Here is a 17,500-nt window from a genome sequence, read left to right as displayed (position 1 = left end):
GTTAGCTCCTCCGGCCCATAATTTATTTTGTTGATGGAGTGATTCATTAACAATATGTTACAGTGAATGACATAATCAGTCGGATGGTGAAAGACTTTGAACTGATGTATTGCCAAGTTTAGTTAGAAGGTCAATTTTTTATATCAAAAAATGAGTTCCTGTCATAAATGATGAAACCAACCCTTTTTTGTACATCTTCGGGAAATATTAAAGCTAAATTTCATTTCTAAATATTTTTTACAGCTTGTCAAGTTGAAAAAGTATGAAATTTGAGAAAAGTTGCTGGATACCTTTCCCATACATCTGACCATAACTTCATGAAAACTCACCAGAATTACTTCAAATAAAGATTAAAGTGCTCTGGGGAGCATATTCTTTCAGAAACCGCAAAAATGTAAATCCAAAATGTACACCTTCCGACTGATTATGTCATGCACTGACACATTTGATTCTTTAGAGAATTAGAGTCCTGATAGATCAGGTTGTTTGACCACTCGATTCGTAACCAGGGATAAATCACGGGTGAAGTCGAGATGTTTTAAAAAGAATCTTACTCTACCCCCCCCCCCCCCCCCCACACACACACACACACACACACACACACATTGTTCTCCGAACAGTGAATGTATATCATAAGAGTCTGTTAGATCTGTTAGTACTTTGCGTTAGATTAATTTGCGTCTTATCGAAATGGTAGCAAGCAATTGCTATTGTCCGTCTAACGTCATATCGGCCGGGATCAAATCCACCTTCATGGGCCTTATGGCTGATCTGGTCGACTACTTTCATATTTTTTTTTACACCAACAAGACATTAAACAATTTGCATTCAATTGTTTTCGACAGCCATTTTAATTATTAGTTCTCACTAAATTCTATCAATCAGACTATAAACGTTTAAAGTTACACAAATGTTTGGGGTTTTGTTTTTTTTTTTTTTTTTTTTTGTCTGGTTCGTTATATCCGGCTGATGGATGTTTTGAGTATTTTACCTAACCGCATAGCATCAATAAATGAATGCGTCGTCCAACTCTAAATCTTTACACTTGCATCATACCCATAAGAATTGACCGATACCTGTTTGTTCATCAAGATACAAAGCCTTTACTAACAAAGGGACGATTTGATGCCGTATCTCGTATACACGACACTCCATACTCCATACCAGCAGTTGGATGTGACACTAAAATCTATAATGTATGATAAATGATGATCCCATTGCTGATACTGTTTTAAAAAATAAATGATGATTACCAAATCAAGAATTCTGATATACTTCCAATAAGTTTTGGATAAGATCGGTGGTGCATCCGTAGATTAAATTGTGTATGGCAATCCATCCCACCAACTACGCAGAATTGATCAAAACAGCCGAGTCAGTTGATTAAAAAGCAACTAAGACGCGAAAGGTCCCTAAGTCTCGTTTCTATACTTAACCCATCCTTCCGAGCCATTGGGCTCTGGTTTTACTTGCATTTCTGTAGCTTTAACTCTCTCTCCTTACCAGCCATTTTCAGGATTTTCCCCAAAACTTTGCACCCAACTAACACAAAAATAGATTTTTTTTATCACTCTGACATAATAACAGTAAAATTCTTGCGATAAATAATTTCTTTAGCAAGAAATATCTACTCTACAACACACTGTTCATTTTATTTAAATTTTATGATGTACTTCAGAAATTGGAATAAGAAAATTGTTGGTTGTATCGTAACGAATGTGACGATTTTCCTGTAGTTGGTAATGAAAGGGTTAATTCGATTGTTGATCAAGGACAGGATGCTGGTCTACCGCTGACTACTTTTTACCAGATCCAGCTACCCAATAGGTGTTGGGCGAATGAGGCTCCAGATAAAAATCTTATAGGCCGTAACCGATACCAATTCCATTTCTTACACGGCGAAGGTTTAACCAAAATAGCTAATGGCATAATATTATAGATATCCTTGTAGTCAAGTGGGTCGTGCAATAGTATTCAACAGTCGTGACGTCACTTCCCTCGTAATGACGCATAGTAACTTAGCAACTGGTTCTAAACTATCGGAACAACGGCGGATGCCCTTATGAAATACTTCTCCGACGAGCATAAAAGTGTATCCAGAGGAGAAAAACATTATAAATCTGATCATGTTTTGACTTTTATACATTCCGTTCATATGACACGTGAAAACGGTCTAGCCACCATGGAGAATAAAAAATACCGATTTTCTTTGTTTAGAACCAAATGCTCGTTGCTGGGCGACTTGACATCAGACTATTGAATCCTATTATGTGGCGCTTATATTGACACTGATAAGCTGGATCTATATTTCCTTGAAAAATGAGTTCGTGTGAAAAATATATTATCTACTAATGAGTCTCTTCATCTTTTTTTTTTTCAAGTTCGGATAAATCGTAGAAAAAAATAGGTGCATTTTATCTGAACACACCTGTTATTCAATCATTGTTTTTCGTGCAACTTTATGTTTGGTTTCCTAAGCTACAATAAAATGTGGATGATCAGAATTTATGGCGAATTTTTCCCCAAAAAAAACATCGGACTGTAACCAATCCAACCAATGGTGATACTCCCAAACACGCTTTACTCTATACAGCCGTTGATAGTGCTCTTGGCTGAGACTCCAGGCTAATCAGAGGCCAAAAGCTGTCTCTGCTGATGATAAAAGGACCTTATCTGGAAAGACAATGGGTCATGATCTATATTACCTTTCCATGTGCTCGAGGTCATTGGTCACATTGGAATATGTTCTCAAAGTGGCCCACATAGTGAAAAGTGTTACAGTTTTTGAAATATCTAACGTCGCGATTGATCATTTTGTTCTGCTAGACACATGTGTATGTTTACAACTTTCATAAACAAAGCAGTGTGTTTACATTTGTTAAGAAATATTCAGTCGTTGGACCGCAACAAATCATGTGATTGATGACTTGGTTGGACGACAACATGATCGCTCCCATTCCTGCCTGCAGCCGTCTTGTGAGAAGTCAAGCATCCATCGGACAAGACAAATGAATCGGGTGGGAGAGGGGCGGGGAAGGATTGGCAGAGGTATCCGACATTTTTGGCATGTGCATCTACCTATCCTTCTTCTTCCTTCTCTCGACTCGTAACAACGCCAAGACCATTTGAGTCACCCCAAGCCTATTCATTCAAGACATCCAAGTTCATTTAACTGGTTGAATGCTGACCATAATGTCAAAGTCGAGTCTCTTTTTATGGCCAACCAACCCGATTGTCTCAACAAGTTTACGTTATCTCAACTTTAGTTCCTGTCTGTTGTAGTCGAAGTTGGTCATCAAAACATTCGGGTGACAATGAGCAGAATGGATTCGAAAGATTGTATTATCAATTATAATATACATTTTATATATATATATATATATATATATATATATATATATATATATATATATATATATGCACATATATATATATATATATATATATACGAAGCTACCTAGATAGATAGATAGATAGATAGATAGATAGATAGATAGATAGATAGATAGATAGATAGGTAGGTAGGAAGATAGACAATCAGAAAGATCGATATATATATATAAATCGATTTGTATACCGATAGATAGATAGATAGATAGATAGATAGATAGATAGATAGGTAGGTAGATAGACAATCAGAAAGATCGATATATAAATCGATTTGTATACCGATAGATAGACAGATAGATCAATACTCTTCCTGCAGCGTAATCAACAGAAACAAAATAATTGTGTTAGAGATGAAAGCCTGTTCGATATTGTATTAGAACTACCGTACGTTGGGTGACAAAACACCCTATTTTTATTTGGCCAGAATATCAAAATTCCGTTTAATATCAATAGAATACAAAGACTCCAAATTTGTCCAAATGTCTTTAATCAAAGAAAATATTCAAAGAAATCTCGAATTTAAATATAATTTTTTGACAAGTTTCCGGTTATCTCAAACTATTGATAATAATATATGAAAAAATAATCTGGTCAAAACGGAATGAATTCGTTGTTTTCTTCTTCTTCATTTCGTGTTGTCCGAGATACGTTCCGTGATGCGAGTCAATAAACATGACTATCTTTGGATGGATGTACTGAATTAATGCTTGTGTTCTCGAGCTGCCCTCATAATAGACTTGGTCACGTAGGACGACCGTGTAACCACTGTTTTCCTTGCGTATCTCTCTGTCTTCTGGTTTGTAGATTATAATAGAAAATTAAATAATAGCAAACTTCTGCCGGTTTGAGTTGCGCATCACTCAACTTTACTGTGAATTGCCAAGCACTAATAGATAGTACGTTATTAATACAGTGATATATTCTTAACATCATCGAGTCTAGAGATATATCCTTGACTAGTTTGATAAAGTCACGTTATTAATACAGTGATATATTCTTAACCTCATCGAGTCTAGAGAGATGTCCTGACTAGTTTGATAAAGTCACGTTATTAATACAGTGATATATTCTTAACCTCATCGAGTCTAGAGATCATCATCATCATCATCATCATCATCATCATCATCATCATCATCATCATCATCATCATCAAGTGCCAAGCCTATTGCAGACATCGGCGATCATGTCCCTCCAACCATATCTGTCCTCAGATCCTCTCAATAGCGATATAATCTAGAGATATCCTGACTAATTTTGATAAAGTCGTATATCTTAGTTTCGTAATAAAACAATTATTTATGTTATATTATTTAGCACATGGAACGGGCTAATAAAAGGTTAGTTATTAGTACTTGTCCACTCACTGCATTTACTCATATATCCACACACACATACACACATATATATATATATATATATATATATATATATATATATATATATATATATATAGAGAGAGAGAGAGAGAGAGAGAGAGAGTAAAAGAATTGAATTGCTTATCTTCAGTCGGAGAGTCTTGCTTTACTTGGAGGATAATTGATTGTGCGTGTGTTTATATATATATATTAACTTGTGTTGTTTTTCATTTACTTGGCTTACTGTATTCAAACTATATCCGCTAAAATACTCCCTTAGCAGCTTTATAATTGCTGTAGTTGTCCGTTTTACCCTCAGGTCTCAGAGACTGGGGCTTAACTGGGATCTTGTGGCATTAAATCTAATGCTTGCAACTACCTGTTAACCTTTATGATTGGACGTCTTACTTTCGAAGCCATTCTTCATCATATCCAAACTAGATCCTTCTGTTTGTGAGTCTTTTGTGCTGTTCCCTTATACGAGTATATGAGTCATAATATTTACTCACGGTATATTTCACTCCATTCTGTTGGCTCATTTAGGCACCTCTAGTATTTGTTACCCATATAATCTAATATCAATGTAAAATTTAATTTATTGGCAAAAAATATAAGGTTTAAATCTAAATGCCGTATTTAGGTGATACACAAATTACAGATGGCAAGTTATAATCATGCAGCATCTCTAGATGTTTCCAGCTGTTTTGTTTTTTCTTGCACCCGATATATATATATATATGTGTGTGTGTGTGTGTGTATGTATGTGTGTATGAGTGTGTGTATGTGTGAGAGAGAGTGTGTGTATGTGTGAGAGAGAGAGTGTGTGTGCGTATGTTTGTGTGTTTCGACACAACATATCGTAACATTAAAATCGTTTGTACTTTATGTCGTTTCCTTGCTTTTTCAAATGCGGCCACCCTGTTAATGCAACAATCGTTTGTTTGTGTTACAAATTCACTAAATATCATGTACGTGATTTTCCGTCTTTTAATCACTGTGCATACTTACCTTTGAGAGAGTTTGCCACGATGATGGTCATCTAAATCGATCGATATTTGAAGGACGAGTTTTCCTGGTCAAATTTTTTAATACCTATCTATCCAGAGAAGGGCATTAACAGGTTAGAGATGCTTGCTAGCTCTAACGTTAAATTAAATTAAATTAAATTGAGCTTTTATATCGCTACATAAATGTATTGAACATCTTGCTCTCACAGGAAAGATAGAAGGTAAAAAGAGTAAAGGTAGACCAAGAAAAACATATTTGAATAGTTTGAACAGCTGGGTGACAAAGAAAGAGAAGAGTAATATTAGTTTTCTGAGGTTATCTGATCAGAGAGATGAATGGCGTACCATGATCACCGATGTCTGGCACAGACTTGGTACTTGAAGAAGAAAAATAATATAGCTCAATATACACTAAATGTTCTCAACGCGCTTTAAAAAGGGTCCTTGGCCAACAGCAACATTTAACATTTAGGACGGGACTCGATGCCTGTTAGGCGATGTTACAATTTTATTTCGGACAGAGACATCGCTGTTAACGGTCAGGTACTCATTTTACACCTAAGTACGGTGAGAGAATGTGAGTAAAGAGCCTTCTCCAATGACTCAACTATAAGCCGAGAGAGCGAGGCTCGAACCCAGGACTTTTCCGATCCGGAAGTGAGTGAGTGTCATACCACTAGACCACAAAGCCGTTGTCGATATAACCGACGTCGATGTTATACTGTAATGGCCTATAGTTCACAACATTGCCATCCGGAAGTAAAACTGGCCAACACGCAAACTGTGTGTAACCTGAAGGTTTATAGTCTGGTTAATACAGTTTAGTGAGAAGTACTCATAAACGCGGATGGTAAAAACAATAACAAAGACATGAGTGACGTCATCTTCGAACTATCTATAATCAGTAGGCGTGAAGCGTGTGAATCGTGCGTGTATCTGTGGATCCCACCCGACCGTCTCCAATCACGTTCAATGATCTCTTTATTCCAGTACAAGTACTACCCCAGTGTACGTCTATGGATACAAGTAAACCCAGACGGACGTGAGAACATTAATCAGCAAGGAGGGGTCCGCGACTAAGCGTATTATTTTTGCCTTTTTTGCCTGCATGCAATGAATGACTCGTTGATTGCTCAATGCATGGTATCAGAGGGTACAGATAAAGAAAATAGTACAATGATAAATCACTTCTCCATAAGTGAAAAAAATTTCCTTTATTCATCCCTGGCCGGAATTTTTTAGGTTCTGATCAAATAAAAGACTGGATAACCCAGGCGTCGGCCGCAATGCAGCGTTGCAAAGTGAGCTAGGGCGAGGTGACTTGCTCAATGCCCGACGTCGACATATTACAAAATTAAAAGGCTTATTAATTACAGGCACTCGTTTATATAATCATTATAGTATTGTTTGACCGAGACAAATTTTTTTAGCCATCAACAGTCAAAATCGGTCTAGATATAAAGTATGTAGATGTACCTACTGGGTCAATGAGAAGAATTCAATATAATGAGACATTTTAACATGTGTCTTGTAATTCATTGAAACTTCATCCCTTTTTTTCAAATTTAGGAAAGAATGAGAATGATGTAAATCTGGAAACCGATATAAAATGTTACTTTCCGAAACAAATCGGATAAAACAAAAATCATTTTTTTAAAATCAACTTCTCTGTGAAAATGAACCCCATGCATTCTGTAATCCGGACAATAATAATTATAGATATTGCTACGTAGCAAGCAAGAAAGAAAGTATCTTGTTTCGTGGACACCACAATAACAATAACTTTGTCAATCTCGTTACATGGATAGATACCGACTGCTTCCTTCGTTTCAATGAGAATAGAAACAGATGAGATATTATAATAAGATAAACTGTACCTATTTTATCGATCCTGAATGGAAATCATCAGATTTAAAAGATCGTCCCATAATCCAGAATTCATCACATGACATTTTAAAGAAAAGATTACAAGAATATTTGGCGTGTTTTTGAAGGAAATTAATTTTCAAGATTTGAATTATCAAAATGTAGAGTATTTGAAAAACCAACGCACATATCCCTATTGATGGCATTTCCTATACCAAAATGTTGATCCGATTATTTTGACAATGAGAAGCCTATAATACCAATGCCTCTTGTTTTCCTCTCTGTTAAATTGTATAATATGAGTATATCCCTTTTAGATTATTTTCTTTGAACTATTACCTGTTTCCTTGACTACGTTTACTTCATTTTCATATTAACTTTTCTAAAAACAAAAATGATAATAATAAGATCATGACCAAAAAAAAAATTCATGAAAACAATTTTTAAAGTATTAATCCCCTTTTCAGCATCTTATGCGGAGCTTAATGTAATGTTCAAAGTATTATCTAATTATCTAATTTAATCAGCCTTATTGCCATTGTTGTATGCCTATTGGTTAGAACCGGATCGTTTTCATGACCAACGTAACAATACAAAAATAGAACAAAAAAAAAATAAGCCAATCTTCGATATTTGAAAATAAAAACTTTAAAAAAATTTGGCCAGAAACCCAACCTATTAAAATTACTAAATAAATAGCGGTGCCTAAATGAGTCAATAAAATGGAGATAAAGATAAATGGAGTAAATCTGACTCATGAATGAACAACACAAAACAAACGACGTTTCGGCCCTTGACCTTTATCAAGTAAACACAGAATGCATATATATCTATTATAATATATCTAATATACCCCGTGTGGTGTCCGGGGTCCCTCAACTGAGAGGATCAAGAATAGCCCAACGCCAAGCCAGCGTGTCGTAAAAGGCGACTAATGGTGTGTGACTTCCCCTTTTTTTGAGTCACCTGGTCCTCCAGGTTGGGGGTTGTCGAAGATGTTAACACCCCTTCCGTAAAACTCAAACCGTTTCAGAAACGAAGACGGACAAATCAAATCCTTTTTTTTTTAGCTTGGGCGACCGAAGAGTTTCTGGAATGACAGAATTGATGAAGGACAACAGACAAAGCCGAAAGGAAGAATTAAAGAAGCTGATATACAGAGAAGTGGTAAGACCTGGAATGAGATGTTTTTTAAATTAGCTCAGGATAGAGAAGGATGGAAACTGTTTGTCTGTGGCCTTATAGGTGAAAAAGGCAATGATGATGATGATGATGATAATATAGATATATATGTATTCTGTGTTTACTTGATAAAGGCCAATGGCCGAAACGTCGTTTGTTTTGTGTTGTTCATTCATGAGTCAGATTTACTCCCTTTATATTTAGCTCCATATTAAAATTATCCTCATCTTGTCCAAAACTCTCAAAACTCGGAATGATTTTACTCGATCGATACTTGAAGGACGAGTTTTCTGGCCAAAGTTTAAAATTCAGTTTGAGAGGTTCTTTTTGCCAAGATGAATGAGGGTCGCTTTAATCGATCAATAGTTGAAGGACGAGTTTTCTGGGTAAAATTTTTTTAATGTGTTTTTTTTTTTAATTTCAGAGTGCGGCAATATAAATAGTATAAAGAGATGACGTCACTCGGGTCTTTGTAATTGCTTTTTGTCATCCACGTTTATGAGTAATTCTCACTAAACTGTATTAACAATACCATAAACGTTCAAGGTTACACACAGTTTTGTGTGTTAGTTCGTTATACTTTCGGATGACAATATTGTGAGCTTCTTGGCTTGAAATCCTTTCTTCTAGTCTTTTCATTGTGATAAAATAAAGTAAACCATAAAATTTCTATAAGTCTTTAACTTAGATAAGTCTCAATTTTATCATTTTTGACAAGTTGAGGATTATCTCAACTCACTTTCAATTCGTGCTTCCTTACCAAGGAGCATACTATTTCCTGCCAACCAATGTTTTGTTTATTCATCTTAACTACGCCACTACCACATCATCTCATACATCTGTGGTGTTTCAGTCATCCTGTTTTGTTGATAAAGGGGAAACCCGAAACGTTCATTTGATCTGTTTTTGTAATTAAATTGAAGCTTACATTCAATTTCACATCATCATTTATCTCAACTCACCGAAAATCAAAATTAAAATGACGTTTAGCATCGCCTCTCTCTCTCTCTCTCTCTCTCTCTCTCTCTCTCTCTCTCTCTCTCTCTCTCTCTCTCTCTCTCTTCTCCTCTTTCTTTCTTTCTTTTTTTCTTTCTCTTTAACCCTCTCCTCTCTCAAAACTCTGTGTGAAAGCCATCATAAAATTCATCCTGAACGTCAAAGTCCCAGTTAAAAAGAAAAAACGTTCTGTAAAGTATAAGCTTGAAAAAAAAGTCTTTCATTGAATTTAAAAATCAATAGTTCTTATGCCGTAATATGGCTTATTGATTTAATATCTAAAGAAAGTGCATCAGCTTTTCATTCAATTCCTTTCATTTTGAAAAGAGGAGCCTGGCTTCCTTTAACCCATATGTTCAGGGCAGCTTTCAATGAACATAGTGGTATAGATAGTATGCGCTTGGCTAAGACACTCACAATATTGCCATCCGGAAATATAACGGACCAACACACAAAATTGTGTGTAACCATGAACATTTATAGTCTGGTTAATACAGTTTAGTGAGAATTACTCACAAACGTGGACGGCAAAAAAAAAAAAACAATAAAAAAAGACCAGAGTGACGTCATCATCGTTCTATCTATAAATACAGCAACTACATTTTAGAGTCATGACTGATAGAGATATAGATAGAATGAAGTTGACGTCACTCGGGTCTTTGTTATTGTTTTAGCCATCCGCGAATATGAGTAATTCTCGCTAAACTGTATTAACCTGAATATAAACGTTAATGGTTACACACAGTTTTGTGTGTTGCTCCGTTAAACTTCCGGATGGCAATGTTGTGAACTTCTTAGCCAAGTGCATACTATCTATAAGAAATAGTACATGATATCCCCGCAAAAATTATGTTGTGAGGAAAGAAAATCATTAAATTTATAAGAAATACGAATATTCCGATTCATCTAATATTGTTGATTGTCCAAGTAGTAGCAGATCAAAGTACGCTTATGAAATAAAATGTCGAAATGTTTAGAATCCTACATAATTTTAGGATTGTTTTTATCAAATTAAACCAACTCTTTATCAGTAAAAATAAATCTCAATATGCATAGATTCAATACGTAACACCAATGAAATGACCCCACCCCAACTTATCAAAGAAATCCCAAACCTGAGGCTTCTTTAAAATGTCTTGTTTGAAACATTTGGCAGGTTGAGGCTCGTCCTAGTAGATTGATGATTGAAAGAAACGTCTGTGGCCTAAATTCTTAAAACCCGTATTGTAAAAGGAACAATGTTACGACAGTTCGGCCTCAATGTCTTATGTGCATTACAATTCGAAATCTTGAGAATCATTATCACAGTCCTGAGATATTTGACATAAGCTGCATTTTGACTGCCTGCACAAACAAAAAATTGTGAAAATTATGAAAAGCCCTCGGATCGTGGTCGGCAGCAGCAGCAACATCTGACGGCATCGCACCACAATAATAATGTAACGGTTTTGTCGTTACCGCTTTTGTGTACGGTCTCGAACCGTAGCCATCGTTATGATATAGCCTGACACTGAAATCCAAAAGGACTGGCAGTTTGACGTCATTATTTGGTTATTGCACGCTGAGTGAGTTGTCGTTAGTAGAGCTCATGGAAACAAGTTATTTTATTGGTTGAACTATTGGATACAACTCACGATTTGTTTTCGTTAGTGGCAAAAGACTGGCATTTTGACGTCATTTTTTGGTCAGTGTCAGGCCATAACTTTACGAAGGCCACGCTGGAACCCGTCCTGTAGCCACGTCACAGTACACATTCAACCAGATTCAGGTTCTTTACCACAACGTGTACATGTGGAACAGGTGGAAAGACTTCCCTGATGAAGCGTGACCACTGTTAGACACGTCCTGGACCTTAGTCTGTTTGCAGTCCCCAAGTCTCCTCTTGCTGGTACAAGAACTCGCCAAGTTCTCTACCAGTTTCGAGAAGAGGAACTTCCCACCTCCGAATTTTAGCCTCACTTACTTCTCTTAAGACGTTGTCATTAGTTCAACCTGTATAATCTCCCTAACTAGCAGTTACATAGTAGTAGTAGTAGTAGTAGTAGTAGCAGTAGTAGTAGTAGTAGTAGTAGTAGTAGTAGTAGTAGTAGCAGTAGTAGTAGTAGTAGTAGTAGTAGTAGTAGTAGTAGTAGTAGTAGTAGTAGTAGTAGTAGTTGTTGTTGTAGTAGCAGCAGCAGCAGCGGTATTAGTAGTAGTAGTAGTAGTAGTAGTAGCAGTAGTAGTAGTAGTAGTAGTAGCAGTAGTAGTAGTAGTAGTAGTAGTAGTTGTTGTTGTTGTTGTTGTTGTTGTTGTTGTTGTTGTTGTTGTTGTTGTTGTTGTTGTTGTTGTTGTTGTTGTTGTTGTTGTTGTAGTAGCAGCAGCAGCAGCAGCATTAGTAGTAGTAGTAGTAGTAGTAGTAGTAGTAGTAGTAGTAGTAGTAGTAGTTGTAGTAGTAGTTGTAGTAGCAGCAGCAGCAGCGGTATGAGTAGTAGTAGTAGTAGTAGTAGTTGTAGTTGTAGTTGTAGTTGTAGTAGTAGTAGTAGTAGTAGTAGCAGCAGCAGCAGTAGTAATTCCTCTGTTTAGTAGCGTATGGCTACACCTCCAAATTTATTTCGTCAACCCATCTTCTAAAGTCTTCCTCCGCCCTAAGGACGGTTTCGTAGCCACCTTCAAGTTTAGTGACTGGGCAGTGGAGGACGATGTGAACGCTGGTCTTTGGGGCTGGCTGACATTTCTGGCAGGTATCACTGTTTCCAAGAGCAGTTAGAGCATCCCGCCCAAATACCAAATTGGAGCTGTGACTCACATATTATATCAACTGAACTACCGGACTCCTTATTTGTTGGTTTAGTTTAGTGTCATGCGTTCTAGTTATCCATAATTAATCAAATGTTAATGCAGATTCTCTCGCGCACGGTGTTCTGATAAAGACTGGCGGAAATCAGACTGACATGGCACGAACATTAAAGAGAAAAGGGTGAATTATTAAGTAGGATGAAACTACACACACATCAACATACACATCATTATACACATCGACCGTTATTTGGCAAAACACGTCTGTTTTGTCAGAAAACGTTTACTTCAAATTATGTTTATCGATTACCATTGTCCTCAGTTGGTCAGCAGAAATTGTTCAAAAGTTTGAAATCCGATACTTATTTTAATCAAAACAAAGGAATATCGATAATCAAATGAATATCGATAATCCAGCAAACAAGCGTCTGGTGTCAACAGGAAACATCCGTGTTGACCAAAGTCAAAGTGAACAAACCAATGTTTGATAATCTTGCCCGAAGGAAGAAAAAAAAAACGAAATTCCCTGGAGCGGAACTCGAACTCAGTACCTTCCGGTCACAGTGCAATGCCTTAACCACTCTCTACTTCGCCCCTTTATATTAGGAAATATAAGGCTTGAGACTTTTTGACAATTTTGGCAATTCGGAGTGACCATAATCAACCATGTTTGAAGCAAACGTTTTCTCGTCATTTATAAAGAATTGTTTTGTCATCCAACACCAGCAACGTTCTTGGATTGTCACTATGATGAGTTTGTGGAAGTCATTCCATATAGGATTGACAATCTAATATAAATATATATGTATTCTGTGTTTACTTGAAAAGGCCAAGGCCGAAACGTCGTTTGTTTTGTGTTGTTCATTCATGAGTCAGATTTACTCCCTTTATCTTTATCTCCATTTTATTGACTCATTTAGGCACCGCTATTTGTCTCTATGTAACGTATTATCTGATTATAGTAACACATAGACCCTATACCAAAATAACTTTTGCTCATTTTTATATTTTCTACCTTAGCGCATACAATCATTTGATATACATCTCTCTCTCTCTCTCTCTCTCTCTCTCTCTCTCTCTCTCTCTCTCTCTCTCTCTCTCTCTCTCTCATCTATCTCTATCTCTCTCGTTTGTTTATTTTTTACATTTGAGTATACAACTGATTCACTAATAATTGTTGAAGTTTTATCTTATGCCAGTTTTTCATTATCATATTATCTGGTTATAGTAAAACATACAACCAAAATAAATTTCTTTCTCTCATTGTTATTTTCTTTACAGATTAAACCTCTTTATCAACGGCAGGGGCGTGTCTAAAAAGATTTCCTCCTAAAATTAAGTCTTCTTGAACGACTTAGAAAAAACGAACGATATCATCAAACACGTGACATGAAATGGCTGCAACATTTTCCTTTGAAAATTGATTCAAAATCGAAAATTGGACATCGATCGTTGAGAGCACCATATTTACACAACCTTGGGACAAACCTAGCAAGAAGTGTTCGCTAAGATACAGTCAGTCACACGGCATGGAATAAACAACGTTATTATTTTCTTTTCTGCACTTGTTAATTCGTTTCCATCATACGGGATTACCCGTTCACGTTTCCTAACCCAATCATTACGAACTCTTTCAATGGCCTGACATGTTATTTCATTTTCAAAGGGGAATCTGATTTCGTTCAGGCATGAAACTCGATAGCAGCGGCTTTATTACAGCATGTTGGATAGATCGTTGTCATTATTTACAATAAATAAATACGTAAATAATCCGTGTCATTGGCATTTTTTTTTAAAAATCGATATTGAAAAATAAGTCACGATAATCTATAGTGTTGGTTTCTTCGGATGCAATTATATTTCATGCGACAAATAATTATTCTAAAGAAAGCCTTATAGATTATTGATATTTTAGGCAGAAAAAATATCGATATTTTGCACAAAGAAAAGTCAAACATATAGCTAATGTATTCGATTATTTTAGATTTTAAAAATTAATACCACTCTCGCACCCACGCATTCACACACAAACCCTTCAGTCAAACGTCAAATGACAATTGGTCCTGACGACAATTAAATGCGGAAAGAATAATATAAATATATATATAGATATTTGTGGGAACGTTTTAGTCTCAGACGTTTATTTTTCAATAAAAATTGGATCAAACCAAGAAATATAAAGCTTACGCAAACTAATTACAGAATATTACTGGAAAAGACTGAAATCACCACAAAACGAAACATTTAAAGGAGAATTGCGTTTTTTGTCGTTTGATGATGTGCGTTTTAGTGAAAAAAAAAGCTATGTGTAACCTTTAATGAATACATTCTGATTAACAGAATATAGTGCGAACTAACCACACAAGTGGCGGTCTGAAAACATAAATAAAAGGCCGAGTGACGTCATCTTCATTTATTCTTGATTCCACGATGGATTACGACAGCTCCAGCCAGTCTCCGGACACCTCTCTTCTGAATCTCTCCCTGGCGGCTGTCAACGCCTCATTTCTGGCTAATGGCTCTGTGAATGACGAGGACGTGAACAATAATCAAACACCAACGCCCAACCACCCGAATGTTAGCGGCGGGCAGGAGGAGGGGATGGGGGTGTTTGTCTACGTCATGCTAAGCATCTTCGTGGTCATCGGGAGTGTGGGTAATGCCTTGGCAATCTACGTCTTCGCTAGTTTGAAGCAGAAGGTGAGTTTGTTTTGTTTTTCACATCATTCTTTTCCATTTCATTGCTTCGTCCTGTCATCATCAAAGTCCTCATTTTCAACATCATCATCATCATCATCATCATCATCATCATCATCATCATCATCATCATCATCATCATAACACACAATTGAACAACAGTATGTATCATCCAAATAAATATTCTTTTTTGTTGTTGTTGTTTTATTTAATCGTTGTTTGCAATTATTCCCAAGAAGGTTGTCTACAGATAAAAAATTGACAAAAAACACAAGGCAAGCTTGAATTTTATTTTCGATGTTTAACCTTACTATCAAGTTTAAAAGATGATTCAAATCGTATTTATTTTTCTGATCACTAAAAGGAATATGTTTAAGAAGAGTAATATCTAACTTATACCACTCTCTTTCCTCGAGTGATTAAATCATTTTACTGTCATTTCAAGCTGCATAAACCGGGACTTTTGAAATATTTCCTTCAATATTTATATACCAACACACAATAACCTGGAAAAATAAATTATGTTTTAAGACATTGTGAAATATTATTTATTCCAGGTGCTATTTTGGGGTATCATTTTTTTTTAATGTGTAGCTCCCTGTAATAATGTGTCGATCATATCGATATAAAGTACACATAAGCACACCTATATACACACAAAATATACACATAGACATACACAATCCATCACCTCCTCACAATCGCCTCCACACACAAAACACACATACACTCAGACAAGCACATAATATAGATAGTATGCCCTTGGCTAAGAAGCTCACAACATTGCCATCCGGAAGTATAACGGACCAACACACAAATCTCTGTGTAACCATGAACTTTTATAGTCTGGATAATACAGTTAATTGAGAATTACTCATAAACGCGGATGGAAAAAAAAACAATAACAAAGACCCGAGTGACGTCAACTTCATTCTATCTATAAATGTAAACATACACACTCACGACATGCTTATGAAGTGAATCCATTTGTTGCCTAATTCAGTCCCTTGATTGATGACTACAAATAATAATAATAATACGCTTCAACTGTCGTAACGTCACTTCCCTCGTAATGAAGCATGGTAACAGTAAACTATAGGAACAATGGCGGACGCCCTTATGAAATATTTCTCCGACGAGCATAAAAGCGTATCCAGAGGGGGAAAAAACATTATAAATGAGATCATGTTTTGACTTTCTGATCACAAGACATATAATATGAAAAGTTCTAGCCAGCATGAAAAATAAAAAGTACTGATTTTCCTTGTTTAAAACCACGATGGCCGCCGTTGCTGGGCAACGTGACATCACACTATTGAATCCAATTACAAGGACGGTAATTCACGGAACTATCATCTAACCCTTGAGGCTTATGCGCAAGAATTGTGTGACATATGAGTTTCGTTTACCCTAAGGGCTAACCCACACCGGAGACTGACTCCGACGACCCGGCACTGCCGTCCTCTGTCGTCTTCCTGATGAAGTCGTCGGGCACGAAAAAAATACCACTAAGAATAAAGAGAAGGCCCGTTAGACCTACCCGTACCAAACACGGCAGAGCAGAGGACTTTGGGGGCTTGGTATGGGTATCTAGATATAGATCTAGCGGCTCTTCTCTTTATTCTTAGTATTTTGTCTGTGCCCGACGTCTTTATCAGGACGACGGCAGAGGACGGGCAGTGCCGGGTCGTCGGAGTCAGTCTCCGGTGTGGGTCAGCCCTTATAGAGTAAACGAAACTCATATATCACACAATTCTTGCGCATAAGCCTCAAGGGTTAGATGATAGTTCCGTGAATTACCGTCCTTGTAATTGGATTCAATAGTGTGATGTCACGTCGCCCAGCAACGGCGGCCATCGTGGTTCTAAACAAAGAAAATCTGTACTTTTTATTTTTCATGCTGGCTAGAACTTTTCATTTTATATGTCTTGTGATCAGAAAGTCAAAACATGATCTCATTTATAATGTTTTTTTATGATAGTTCCGTGAGTCAGTCTCCGGTGTGGATCAACCCTAAATCGTCCTAATGACAGCATTCACCGTGCTGGACACAACAAAGGGACATAATCGGTGACAAATCCATTCCCCTAATACACAACTCATTGTTTTGAACTTGTTTTCTTCTCCCCCTGGTTAACCCAGACATAAAACTTTTTGGAATTATTCAGTTTAACTTTCTCCTTACTGGCCATTTTTCGGATTTTCTCAAAAACTTCACACCCAACCTATACA

At 36.5% G+C, this 17,500-nt stretch overlaps 1 protein-coding gene across 7 annotated transcripts in view; it reads left to right on the top strand.

The window, feature by feature from the left end:
* Positions 1 to 17,500, top strand: part of LOC144971524 (uncharacterized) — a 311,145-nt gene that overhangs the window by 271,750 nt on the left and 21,895 nt on the right. For 5 of the 7 annotated variants that reach the window (XM_078912517.1, XM_078912516.1, XM_078912513.1 and 2 more), the window contains one exon: positions 13,853 to 15,271. In XM_078912517.1, the coding sequence (XP_078768643.1) occupies positions 15,002 to 15,271 (270 nt within the window). In that variant the 5' untranslated portion in view covers positions 13,853 to 15,001. Of the gene's footprint in view, positions 1 to 8,688; positions 8,786 to 13,852; positions 15,272 to 17,500 lie in introns of all 7 variants that reach the window. The other 2 variants (XM_078912518.1, XM_078912515.1) reach the window with 1 other exon arrangement.

The sequence above is a fragment of the Berghia stephanieae genome, chromosome 4, assembly GCF_034508935.2.
Source record: "Berghia stephanieae isolate SIO BIC M18660-M18661 chromosome 4, UCSD_Bste_1.3, whole genome shotgun sequence".
In the NCBI taxonomy this organism is placed as follows: domain Eukaryota; kingdom Metazoa; phylum Mollusca; class Gastropoda; order Nudibranchia; family Aeolidiidae; genus Berghia; species Berghia stephanieae.
This window is presented reverse-complemented; position numbering and strand designations above follow the sequence as displayed.